The 13,613-nt window shown below is 32.8% G+C and overlaps 2 protein-coding genes across 7 annotated transcripts in view; one reads left to right on the plus strand and one right to left on the minus strand.

Moving 5' to 3' along the window:
- LOC111096978 (60S ribosomal protein L31-like) overlaps positions 1 to 952 on the minus strand; it is a 32,136-nt gene extending 31,184 nt beyond the window's left edge. Inside the window, exon 1 of the mRNA XM_038544390.1 lies at positions 775 to 952. The gene's annotated coding sequence lies outside the window, so the exon portion shown is untranslated. The remainder of the gene's footprint in view (positions 1 to 774) is intronic.
- The window catches only part of G2E3 (G2/M-phase specific E3 ubiquitin protein ligase), a 54,533-nt gene that overhangs the window by 37,036 nt on the left and 3,884 nt on the right, over positions 1 to 13,613 (plus strand). For all 6 annotated transcript variants that reach the window (XM_038544383.1, XM_038544385.1, XM_038544384.1 and 3 more), the window contains 5 exons: positions 43 to 175; positions 2,853 to 3,160; positions 5,327 to 5,508; positions 9,240 to 9,412; positions 13,062 to 13,252. In XM_038544383.1, coding sequence (XP_038400311.1) covers positions 43 to 175; positions 2,853 to 3,160; positions 5,327 to 5,508; positions 9,240 to 9,412; positions 13,062 to 13,252 — 987 coding nt within the window. The remainder of the gene's footprint in view (positions 1 to 42; positions 176 to 2,852; positions 3,161 to 5,326; positions 5,509 to 9,239; positions 9,413 to 13,061; positions 13,253 to 13,613) is intronic.

The raw sequence follows: 13,613 nt of genomic DNA on the forward strand, positions 1-13,613 counted from the left end.
TCTGTATCTCTGTAATGCTAACATTGGGTTTTAAATCTACAGAGGATTTCCAAAAAGCCAAAAAGCATTCATTACCCAACACTAATAATGTGGGAATAACTGATTGTTTGTTGGAAGAATCATCACCTAAATTACCCAGACAGTCACCTGGAGCCCAGCATAAAGATCTGCTGAGGTATGTATTGTATGTATTTTGAATAGAAGAAAAATATAAAACTCTGTTTTTTTTAAAGTAAGCTCCTTGTCCAGTATAGGCCTTGAACTCATTACCCCAAGATCAGGTATCACATGCTCTATTAACTGAGCCAGCCAGATACCCCTATAAAGCTCTGTTTTGAGAAAATTACAATAGGAAGTGGATATATACACACTTAGAATATTGATCTTAATATTCTGGACAAATGTTTTTTAAACTGCAGGACCAATGTTTGGTCATGAAGTCAATGCAACCAGCATTAAAAAAAGAAAACAAAATAGGATAGAATAGAATTATAAGATTGCATTACACATAGAATGTATATAAAATTTATTTTATTGTATACTGAATCATGATGTAAAAAATATAGATCATTTTCAAGGTAGTTTAAAATATATCAAGTATACCATGTAACTTGGTTCAAAGGAAGGAATTGTATTTAATATAACGATTTTAAAAAAAATTGTCATTTGCTTGATATATTTGCTGTCAGTGTCAGAGGTCTAAGTATTACCTATTTAGAAAGTTTAAGGTATACTTACAAGTATTATTGTATTAATGCCTAAATATTTTCCTACCTGGGCTGATTCATTCCATCCTTAGGCAACTTGGTGGTACCCAGCTTCTGGAAGGTCACCATACTGATGCTACGCTTAGTGCAGACACCCAGTTGCCATTGCACACTACAGCCCAGAACTCCTGTGCTCAAGCCATCCTCATGCCGCAGCCTCCTAAGTAGCTGGGACTACAGGCATGTGCCACTGCACCCAAAGCAAAATAAGTAATTTTCAAAATCATTCATAAACATTTAAATAAGACTAGAATTAGAACTTAGTATCAGGTATTTACTCAGCTGAAGTTAAGATTTTTAAGTATGTGTGGCTTTGCAAAGGTGTTTATAGAAAAATTAGGCAAAACTAACATTAGTAGCTAAGCATGATGAACTACTTTTTTGTTAAAAATAGTATCAAGTAAAAAAAAAAAGGTATCAAGTTAGTGGCGCCTGGGTGGCTCAGTTGTTCACATCTCTGTCTGACTCTTGATTTTGGCTCAGGTCATGATCAGGGTCCTGAGATCTAGCCCTGCATGGGTCTCCATGGTCAGGAAGGAGTCTGCTTGAGATTCTCTCCCTCTCTCTCTCTGTCTCTCCCCATCTCCCTACCTCCCACCTTGGCCCACCCTTCATATGCATGAGGGCTCACTCTCTCAAATAAATAAAATCTTTTTAAAAAAATAGTATCAAGTTAAAACTTAGAAGATAAAGAGAATTTCTGTGATATTTGATAACTAGATTTATAGATAGATAGAAGTGGAATATGAAGTACTATTAAAAAAAGTGAAGAATTGCTACTTAAGATACCACTTGTTAACTGAAAACTTGTTACAGAAGTTTTTATAATATTTTTAGTATCAAGAAGGATGTTCACATTAGTTTAAAAAATTTTAGTATGTAGGTTTCTAAACATGTTATACCAGGAAAGTTTGATTCCTTGTTCCATGCTTTAACATCATATTTTAAAAGAATAGCATCAGCATTTCTATTCCAGGCAGGAGCAAGGAATCAACCTGCTACATGAAGGCATATTTCTGAAGAATTGTCTTACTTCCAGAAGACTTTGGTTTTCCTGCAACCTGGATTAATGAATAGGGGTGTGTGAAGAAAGAAAAAGCAAAGCCTGGTCTACATTGGAGCATTGTAATGTTTAATCATGAGAAGGATTTATACTTGCTGTGGAAAGATGATCCATAGACATTGTTCCAAACAAGATTATTTTGAGTACATTAATTTCAGTTACAGATAGAAAAATTGAGGCCGAGAGCAATTGATTTGGTCCATGCAATTGCCAGGAAGTATTGATAAGTACAGATTGCTAGGCCTCATGCTCAGAGGTTCTGATTCTGAGAACCTCAAGAATTGCATTGTGGCTCAAGAATTTGCATTTCGGGGGCACCTAGCTGGCTCAGTCAGTGGAGAGTACGAAACGAAACTCTTGATCTCAGGGTTGTAGGTTTGAGCCCCCACAGTGGGTGTGTAGATATTACTTAAAAAGAAAGTCTTGGGGGGGAATTTGCATTTCTAACAAGTTTCCATATGCTGCTGTTGGTTTGGAACTAAACTTTGTGAATTACTGCTATAGGCTAAAAAGTACTATTTAAACGGTTGTGAATTGTGTTTATAATATTAACTCTACTGTTAAAACTAAATTTATAATTAGAAATACATTGTGAAATCTTAAAACTGTGGTTCTCACATAGAGTAAGCAGAGGTGACATTTGTTCTATTTCTAAAGGCTCTAGTAAACTTCAAATGCCTGTAAGTAACTGATTGTTATAGCCATTGGCCAGGAGTGTGAGATTCTGAGCTTCTTTTATATCTGAATCCACTGAATTGATCAAATATGATATAATCTATCAACATTCTCATGAATCATTTATGACATTAGATTTTAATTGGTAGGAAATTGGGGAAGGAGTCAAAAATTCAGAATTAAGTCAAATAACTTTTTGGTTCTGGTGGCAGCTATTGTCTGATTTTGGGTTGGAGTTGGGGAAGAATTTTCTTCTTAATTTTTCTATTTTTATTGGCTGAACTACTGCTGTGTCATGTAAAGTACTGTGGAATACTTAACCTCTGTTTTAAATTCATGTTTTATAGGCAAGGCAGCAAATATAGAAGAGATATTTCAACAATTATAATGGAATTAGGATTTCAAATAAAAAAAAAAACTAAAAGATTATGGATTAATAAAGCCAATATCTGGAATAGTGCCTTAGATGGATTCAGAAATCAAAACTTTAATCCTTCACATACAATTGAAGTAGCATATGTCAATGAAAATGATAATTTTGGAAGAGAGCATCCTGGATCAAAGCAAGAATTCCTATGTCTCTTAATGCAACATCTTGAGAATTCACCAGTGTTTGAAGGTTCCTTGTCAAAGAACTTGTCTCTAAATTCTCGAGGTAATTTTATTTATTATTGTATGTACTGAATATTACCGTGTGAAAGAGGTAGCTGGTTAGAATTAATATTCAATTCCTGTGGTCAAAATGTATAGTTCGCTTTGTTAGTAAGCTACTGATTGAATCACAGAAAAGTGGAGAAGAGGGAGTGGTATTTTTTAAAGTAAATTTTTAAAGTAAATTTTGTAGTGAAACATTTTCTGTTTAAGAATATGCTTAATTTCTTTTAGCTGTATCCTCCTTGGAATGAATTTATAATTGAGTGTAACTTCTTTAAAAATGTACTTTATATTCATTCTAATTGCATTTGAATAGAGTGGCCAAATGGAATGGATGATTATTTGAGCCCTTTTTGTTCACTTCTTTGGAAGTTGCAGATAGGATATTTCTTCACAGCCTAGGACTTTTATCACATAATTTTCTGGTCCACATGTAACACATTTTTAAATATACTTTTGCTTTCAGGAATTTTTCATGCACATTTATGCATGTGATACTTTTCTGCCTTCTGGTGAAGAATTAAAACATGCATTTCAGAAGAATGATTAATTCTAGCAATTCTTTTTTAGGAGCTTTTATATCACTTTTGCTATAATAGGAAATTTGAAAGAGTGTGAAGACTTATTTCATTGCATTTGAATTTTCTCCTGTATATTCCCTAGAACTTCCTTACTATTGCCTGAAGCATCATTAAAATAATTGAGAAACTACCAAGGTTTATTTTTAAACCTTTTATATTATTTGTACTATACTATGTATAGTACACACTGTTTAATTCTAAAATCCCTTAATAAAAAGATCACTCCAAATAATCAGTAATGTTGACTCAAAACAGTTTTGGTATAGTGGATGAGTGCATAAATTCACAAAATCTAAATTCAGTTTTGTACATTATATCTTTAATTACAGAGTCTCTTTGGAACTCAGTTTCTGTATCTGTAAAATGTGACTGCTATGTAGCATATAAGGTTATTGTTGAGTTTTTATTATTAGTTCATGTATTGATAATATTAATAATTTGCTCTGAACAATATTAAGAAAAATAAAAGAAAATGTACATGATATCTTTTTGATTTATCAAAGTAGCTAAAACATTTCATTAAGTTTTTATTTTAATTCAATTAGTTAACATACCATGTTGTGTTAGTTTCCGAAGTACATTATGGTAATGCAACACTTCGTGCATTACCCTGTGCTCTCCTCAATCCCCATCAGCTATTTCACCTATGCTCCTACTCCTCCTACCTCTCATACCCCTCTCCCCTCTGGTAACCATCAGTTTGTTCTCTATAATTTAAGAGTCTGTGCCTTGATTAGTGTGTGTGTGTGTCTCATTTTTTTTCCCTTTGCTTATCTGTTCTGTTTCTTAAATTCCACATAATGTGTGAAATCATATGGTATGTGTCTTTCTCTGACTTCTTTTGCTTAGTAGCTAAAACATTTTAAATGATAATTTAAAAAATATTGAAAGCTATGAAAACATGGTATGACCACATATACTCTTGGGAGTAAATTTGTGCCATTTTGGAAAATAATTTAGCCCTATTTATCAACAACCTTAAAAATGTTTGTATCCTTTGAATTATTAATAACATAGGTAGGAACCTATACTCATCGAATAATAAAAGATTTATAAATAACAATATGGAGGTAAATACTGATTATAATATTATGTCTCATATGGTTGAAAATACAGCTTACCCAAGGTAGCTAGTAATAAGGAGATGATTTACATTGCAATGCATCTATAAATTAGTCTTAATGCGGTCATTAACTGTAGATTTGAATAATTTTGTATAATATAGAAAAAGTTTACAATATAGTAAGTAAAAAAAAAACCCAGGAGTCAAACTATTTGTGTAGATACTAATATGCATTTGAGAAATACATATCAAAGTGTGCACACGGGTTATTATGGTGATAGGATTATAAATAATTTTTTTAAAGAGTTTCTGTATTTACATTTTTTCTATTATGTTATTTTGTATTCAGAAAAATCTAGGTAAGATCTTTATACATGATTCTAGTTTCTATGAATTATTTTACATTTATCTAAGTCTTAGTTTTTTGCAATTTTTAATTTACTGTATATATATTCAATATATTTGGTAATTATTTATAATAATAAAAGAATTATATTTGATGTATTTTAATCTGTATTTACAGCTCTGGAGGAGAATCTTTACTATGAAGCTGGCAAAATCCTTGCCATTTCTTTGGTTCATGGTGGTCCTTCACCTGGTTTCTTTTCTAAAACCTTGTTTAACTGCCTTGTTTATGGGCCAGAAAATACCCAACCAATTTTAGATGATGTTTCAGACTTTGATGTGGCACAAATGATAATCAGGGTAAGAAATGTACTTGTTAATTAAAATATAGACTATGTTCTAGTTACATTTAATGTAAATTATGGATCTACAATAGAATAATATTCTGTGCAGTAGTCAAGGGATAACAGTATTTCTGTTTACCAGCAGAGTTCACAGCCAATTAAGAGATTTTTTTTAAAGATTTTACTCATTCATGAGAGAGACAGAGAGGCAGAGGCATAAATAGAGGGAGAAGCAGGCTCCCTGCAGAGAGCCTGATGCGGGATTCAGTACCAGGACCCCAGGATCACTACCTGAGCCAAAGGCAGGTGCCCCCCAATTAAGAGATAGATGTTAAAGTCATACAGCTAGAGATCAAAGAACCAGGTTTGATGTTGCTAAAACCAATTAGATAATATGACTTTGGTCTGTGGGCAAAATGGTTTTTTAATATTCCTCAGAATTAGATGGATTTATCTTTCCTGCCAGAGACAATATAAGGCAGGTTCCTTTTTTTTTTTTTTTTAATTTTTATTTATTTATGATAGTCACACACAGATTGAGAGAGAGAGGCAGAGACTAGGCAGAGGGAGAAGCAGGCTCCATGCACCGGGAGCCCGACGTGGGATTCGATCCCGGGTCTCCAGGATCGCGCCCTGGGCCAAAGGCAGGCGCTAAACTGCTGCGCCACCCAGGGATCCCAGGCAGGTTCCTTATTGTCTGCTACAGAGCAGATGAAAGTGTGCTTTATAGGCAGATAGATCTGCAGAGGAAGGACTTGGCTTACAAGTCAAAAAACTTACTCTAATTCCTACTGGGAGATAAGTGTGATAGGTGGAGAGAAGAACCAGGATAAATTTCTTCTTATGGAGCAAATGGGGAGACTCGGTGTTTCTACCTAAAAATAGTTACCATTTATTAAGTCCTATACTACATATTACATGTACAAACTCCATTTAGTTATCATAATGCTCTATAAGTATCATTACCTACATGCTACTCATTTGGAAACTAATGGAGACAATGAAAGTCATCCAACTTTTTTTCCCTTAACCTCTTTCCTGCTTAAGCCTACTCTATCCATTGTCTCCATTAATACATAGTATAGTTTAACAGTTAAAAGCAAATGCCCAGGAGTCAGATTTTAGTTTGAAATAACTGCTATAAGCTGTGTGACCTTGGGCATGTTAGTTAATTTTGTTAAGCCTCAGTTTCAGAACCACAAAGTAAACAACATGGACATGTGTTCTTTCATTTGGCCCAAGGTGCCTCATCCTAAAATGGAGTTTAAATTGACCCTTTAACTCTTCAATTTATTTCTCCTTTACTAAAACATTTACTTTAGTATAACTTAATTGTCTCAGCTTCCTCTTTCCTACCCATTTCTTAACTTTTTATAGTCAGGCTTCCATTCCTACCACCGTTCTTCCTAGTTAGCTAGTTTGTAGCTGATATCCAGAAATCTAAATTACTACATTCAAAGGCCTTTCTTTCCTAATTCCTCATCTCCTCCTTTTGTAATTACCACTGTCTTTGAATTCATCTCTGCTGTTTTCTTTAATATTGTATTTCTTCCTACTATTGAAACTTGGGTTTCAAGTGTTATCTTAACAGTCCTCTTTCTGTATATTTGGAAAGCTTCTTCTTGACCATAACCTTTCTGAATGATTCTCAGACTTGTGTTTTTGAGCCGCTAGACTTTTATATCCAGATAGGGTCTGAGTCTTTCTCACACACTGAGCCCAACATGTTTAGGACAAAACTGTTTTTTTCCCCAGAATTTATTTTTGCCTGATTTTTCTTTATTAAGAGATTTCTTATTTCCGTGCCTTTCTAGAGAAAGGGTCATTTTCATTCTTCCATACTCCATTTATCAGTGTGCTAAGTCATCTGTATCTAGGAGTGTTTATTATCTTCAGCTTTTCCCTCTTATTTCTAATGTACTTACTATACCAAACTCAAATTATTTCTAGGCTTAAACAATTAGGATATTATTTAATATTCTTATTCAGGATGATTCTTATAAAAGTATAGTTTTGACAACATCCCTTTCTTCTTCGGGAATCTTCGATGGCTTCTCATTGCCTATTGAAGAGAGTTCAAGCTATTCATTAGGGCATTTAAGACTTCCTGTTCTTCTCATGGCTTTATCTACTCCTGGTTCTGTGCTCCTATCCAATGTTTGTTCATTTAGTCAATGAATAATTATGTACTCCATATTGTTTCATCACTGAAGATACAATAGTGATCCAAACTCCCTGCTTCCTTGAAATTTACATTTCAGAGGGAACACAGAAGATAAATAAATATATAATATACTGTCATGTATTAAGATGTATTATAAAAAGAAAAAAGAATAAGAGAAAGGAGATACTGTTTGAGATATAATAAGTGGAGCCTAGGCTAAGTTTTTGTAACAGACCCCAGTAGATACATTTTTCAAAATTTGTTATCTAGATTTTAGTGTAGGGCTTGGCAAATTATGGTTATTGGCCAAGTCTGGCCTGCTGCCTCTTTCATTGTAAATAGAGTTTAACTGGAACACAGCCATACCTATTTCCTATTTGTTGTGTTATGCTTTCACACTATAGTGGCAGAGTTCAGTAGTTGTGACAGACATCCAATGGCTCACAAAGTGTAAAATGCTCTCTGGCCTTTCAGATGGCGTATATTTTAGTGGTATAGTTATGATGATATACCAAGTTATTTAGGGAATTGGATTCCTTCCTCTCCTTGTGTAATCACTTAGGATATTGTCTTCATCTATATGAAGCTTTTTCTTTTTTTTTTTTTTTTTTTTTAAGATTTTATTTATTTATTCATGAGAGCCACAGAGAGAAAAGCAGAAACTTAGGCAGAGGGAGAAGCAGGCTTCCTGCTGAGATCATGACCTGAGCTGAAGGGAGATACTCAACCATTGAGCCACTCTGACACTCCATGAAGCTTGCTCTTAAGGGAGGAAATAGAGTTCAGGAAAGCTTGACACATTTTCACTCACATTCCTTTGGACAGTTCTTAGTCACATATAGCCACATATAGCTGAAAGGAAAGTTGGCTATGTGCCCAACTAAAACTCAGGGTGGTGGTTTTGGGGGCATAAGGTAATAATATTTACCCAACTATTAGTCTCTGACAATGTGTGAAAGTAGTATTTTGAACAGGATAGTCAAGAAACTTCTGGAATTTCAACAGAAATCTAAAATGAATGAGGGAAATCATAAATCACTGGAAAAAGAATTTTTTGGAAAGAAGAAATAAAAGAAATTTTACATTCAAATGGGCCATTGCTTCCTGTTTTTAATCTTTTTTCCCCCATGTAACTTTATTAAAAAGCAAGCTATATGGAAGTGTCTGGCATATAAATGGTCAAGTATTGCTTTATACTATTTCCCAAACTATTCTCTTTTGATTCTATCCTTCCCTCTTTGAAGTTCCTCGTTAAGTCTTTAAGGCAAGACAGCTGATAATTCTTTCTCTTTCATGAAATCTCTGGTTACTTCACTTCTCTAGCACTATGTAACTGTTCTGTGTCAATTATTAATATCTTTTATGTTAATTTCTTATATTAAGGTGTTATTTTACTCTAGATTTCTTGAAGGCAGAAATTTACAGTGTTTATTAAACTAGATTGTCATTTATTCTAGAAAAATAATTGAACACTTCATGCTGGTGCTCTCCAGAATAAGTATAAAGTAATAAGTGTCACTTGAAATGTAAATATCATTCACAAGTAAATGGGCAAACCGGATATATTTTCTAATTTGTTGTAGGTAAATACTGCAACAAATGTGGCTGACTTGAACTCAGTAGTAAATGAATGCTATAACTACCTAGAGCTTATTGGATGTCTAAGAATTATAACATCATTAAGTGATAAATATAGGTTGGCCGAAGACATACTGGTTTACCATGTAATTAAGAGAGTCCAAGCACCCTTTGAAAGGTAATTTGTTTATATGAGATTCTCTCAAATTACATGTTTAAAGTGATTGTCATATAATGTGAGATATATTTGATAAAAATTTAAGTGCTTTTTAACATAACGCTTTTTTTTTAACATAACGCTTTATAACTAATGTCTTAAGGATGATTACCGTTCTAACCATTTTATATGGAATTGTGCACATGTGTGATGCTTGGATAGGAAAAGTAATCCTTAACTTAGTTACTTTTCTAAATCAAAACAATTTTAAAATTCTTAGCATGTAAACCAATTATTCCATTTCTGCTCATCCATTTAATAACTATTTATTGAGAAAAAAATAATGTTATTGAGGACCTGTTATCTGCTAGGTAATAGATACTAAGCATTCTTTAATTAACAAGGTAGATAAGAGCCTTTCTCTTCATTAGCTGAGAACACTGATCTTTAAACTTTTTGTTCTAGTAATCCTTAAAAGTTGTTTAAAAATATACATTTGTTCTCACATTTTTCTATTTTTTTAATAATATAAAATGTATATGAAAGTAGGCAGAATGGTACACTATGCAATTACCACATAGATCTATAATTATTAGTCAACCTATGGCCAGTCTTGTTCATCTATCCTACCTTTATTATTGACTCCAGGATTATTTTCTTTTTAAATTTTTTTAAAAGATTTATTTATCTTAGGGAGAGAGCATGTGCAAGCACTAGTAAGGGGAGGGGCAGAGGGATAGAATCCTTAAGCAGACTCCCCGCTGAGTGTGGAGCCCCCACATAGGGTTCAGTCCCACAACTCATGAGATCATGACTTGAGCCAACCAAAGAATTGGCTGCTTAACCCACTTGATCACCTAGGCGCTCTGACTCCAGGATTATTTTCAAGCAAATTCTAGACATAATACCATCTCAGAAGTGATCATTTTTTAAAAAGATTTCAGTATCATTAACTCATAGATTTAAATATATTTGATGTGTTTTCAGACATTATACTTAACTAACCTTACTGAAAGTTCTCATTGTCTCCATGTTTGGTCATTGCAAATCTTTTTATGTTGTTTTCTTTTGAGTTCTTTTGATGTTGACCTTTTCTTGGTATATGGTAAAGTATTTTAGGCTCAATTTGTGCATTTTGGACTAAAGAACTTCTGTTTCTTTGAATGGGGAATGGTATTTCAAAACAACAATCTGGATGCTAGGGATGCTTATTTTTGCCAGATTGGTCATTGTTTCTAGGCCCTTTCAGTAGACTTGGACTAGGACCTATGGGGTTTTTTTGGTTTGGTTCTGGTTTCAGTTTTTTAAGGTAAAATACATCTTGAGTTTTACTGATACTTCAAATTCACTACTAAAAGATTTTTAACTTTTTCTTTGTCCCATGTTGAGAATCTCCATTATCAACTTAAAACAACACAGGAGAATTTAAGAGTATGAAATAATTACGCACTTGATTTATTCTATGTTTCATAAACAGTAGTCTCAAATAATATTGCCAAAATTATCACCAATAACATTATTATTGAAAACAGCTTAACATTTTTCTAGAGTTGTATAGTCAAATTACTGTATTTTAAAGACATTTGGAATATTTATAAACGTTTTCATTTTTTATTTCATTTTTAGTGATTTTTAAAAATTTTGTTTTATTTTAAAATTCTGTAAAATATTTGCATGGTTCCAAAGCCAAAGCTGTAATAAAAGTATATTGAAAGAACTCTGCTCTATGATACAAATTGTTTTCAAAGAAGTATAGCTTTCATCCTTAACACATCTACTTTTCATCCCCCTATAAAGTCATCATTTTAGTGGCTTTTATTGTTTGTCTTTGTATTATTTGTGGGTTTTTTTAATGATAACAGATAAATATATATAGGCATGTGTACTAATTTCTTTTATTAAGTAAATAGTAACATACCAACATTTTTTTCTAGTCATTTTTTAAAATTTGCAATATATACTGGAGATCACTCCATAGTAGTAAATACTTCTGCATCACATGGCCTTTTTCCTCTGTGTGTGACATTTGTCATTGAATTTTGGGCCAGCCCAAGTAATCTGGATAGGGTGATCTCAAGATCTTTAATTATATCTTCTTAGACCCTTTTTTCCAAATAAGATTGCGTTCATAGGTTTCAGGGAGGAGGATGTAGACTTATTGGCAGGAGGGGGGGGCCTGGGGCTCCATACAGTCTATCTCAGGATGAATGACAGTATTGGAATCTATTTCTGGGACATGCCTAGAGCTGCAGCATGAAATGAGCTTGGGAATTCCCACACCTGGTAAAATAGTTCCTCTGCAGGTGGTTTGTAATAGGGTGGTGAAGGGGTATATGAAGAAGTGAGTAGATAAAAGGGATTTCAGATAAGGAAATTCATAGGACTTGGTAATAAGAAATGGAAGAGAAAGTAGTTGAGGACTTTTAAAAAGATTTAGCTATACTAATTTGATGGATAATGGAGGCATATACGATCAGTTATGGTTTAGTTTTTAGTAATAAGGTGATTAACTTTCTTTAGCACTTAATAAGTTTGGGTGTTTTGAACATTGTACCCATTAGGCTGTTGGATATATTTCTGGACTAGAGATAATAGATTTTATCATGATGAACGTATACCTGCTAAATACAGCCATGGGAGAGAATAAGGGAGATGGGAAATTGGCCTTGTTACAGATCCATGAGGCACAAACAGCAACATTTTAAGGCAAAAAAAAAGAAAGAATAAGCCTTATAAGAGACTTAAAAGATCGGGCCAGAGAAATAAGAGAAACCAGGAAGACTGATGCCAAAGAAGGAAATCATTCATAACTTAGGGCAATTTTTCCTCAAGAGTGGAATAAAAGTGAATAGGAAATTAGCAAATGAAGACAGTGGCGACAAGTCTTTCAAATAGCTTTTCTCAAAGGAAAACATGGAATGAAATGAAATTTCTTTTTCTATTTAAAGATTGGAAAGATAAGCATTTTTGTGCCCTTGAGAAAGCCAGTAGAAGGTGATAAATCTGTAGCAGGGTACCTGAGGAAGTTGGTAGGGGATCCAGAGCCATAGGTAGGACTTAGTCAATCTACTAGACAAAAATATACCTCCATTTGTTCCTAACAAGTAAAAATGTACATTTAAAAAAATTTACTTGTTATTTGTATTTTATAAATTATCCATTCATATTTTGCTAATTTCCTATTGTTCTTTTAGAAAAATGATTTATATTTTGTATATTAGAGAAATTAGTTTTCTGTCATGTATATTAAAATATATTCCCACTTTGTTTTGTCTTTGGTAATTTTTTTTAGCAGTACATAAGTTTAATTTTTTTATGCTTAACATTTTATTTATCTTTTCTTGGCAATTTCTAGGAAACTTCATTTTCATACTAAATTTAGCTTTGAAGAGTAAAAATACTTCATAGTGTACTTTTTTCCTCTCAAAAATTGTTAGCTAATTTTACTTTTTTATTGTTTGAATTTTAAAACTTATAAAATCAAATAATGTAGGCAGATAAAATTAATTTATATAATATACTTGTTATTGATTTAAAACTATATCATATATATGTCATATATTTTTCCTTGTATCTAATATATGTGGTAGTAAATTAACTAGAAATGTTAATTTGTAATTTTAATATCAAACGTGTATAAATGTTGACTTATTGTTTATTTTCTCTTAAGTTTTAAGCAGGGTCTGAAAACTCTTGGTGTTTTGGAGAAAATTCAGACTTACCCAGAAGCATTTTATAGCATCTTCTGTCATAAACCTGAGAATCTTTCTGCAAAAGTCCTTAGTGATCTTTTTACAGTATGCACATTATCTGATGTCCAGGCTTTGGGGTTTTGGAACAATTATTTACAGGCTGTTGAGGGTATGTGGATGTTTTATTTTTACTTAACTGTCGTGGAACATTTATTTCAGTATATTAATCTATTTATTTGAGTTTTGTTTTTTGGTAATGAGAATTTCATCTGCTAACTCTACATTTATAAAATTTATTTCAAGACAAGTGTATATGACTGAGTTCAGTGATGAGGAAAGATTACAGAATTCAATTCTGCAATTTGTTTTCCTCTAGATAATTTGAGGTGAAAGGCATTCTTCCTAGAAAACTTTAAATATATGGGTGATTGCCACAGTATAGAATAATCTTAAAGCTAATTATCATCTATTTCATCTTTTTCAATTTTAAGTTGAATTATTCTTCATCTATTGCTTAGGGCTGTGATGAT

Source organism: Canis lupus, chromosome 8 (assembly GCF_011100685.1).
Source record: "Canis lupus familiaris isolate Mischka breed German Shepherd chromosome 8, alternate assembly UU_Cfam_GSD_1.0, whole genome shotgun sequence".
NCBI classification, from domain to species: domain Eukaryota; kingdom Metazoa; phylum Chordata; class Mammalia; order Carnivora; family Canidae; genus Canis; species Canis lupus.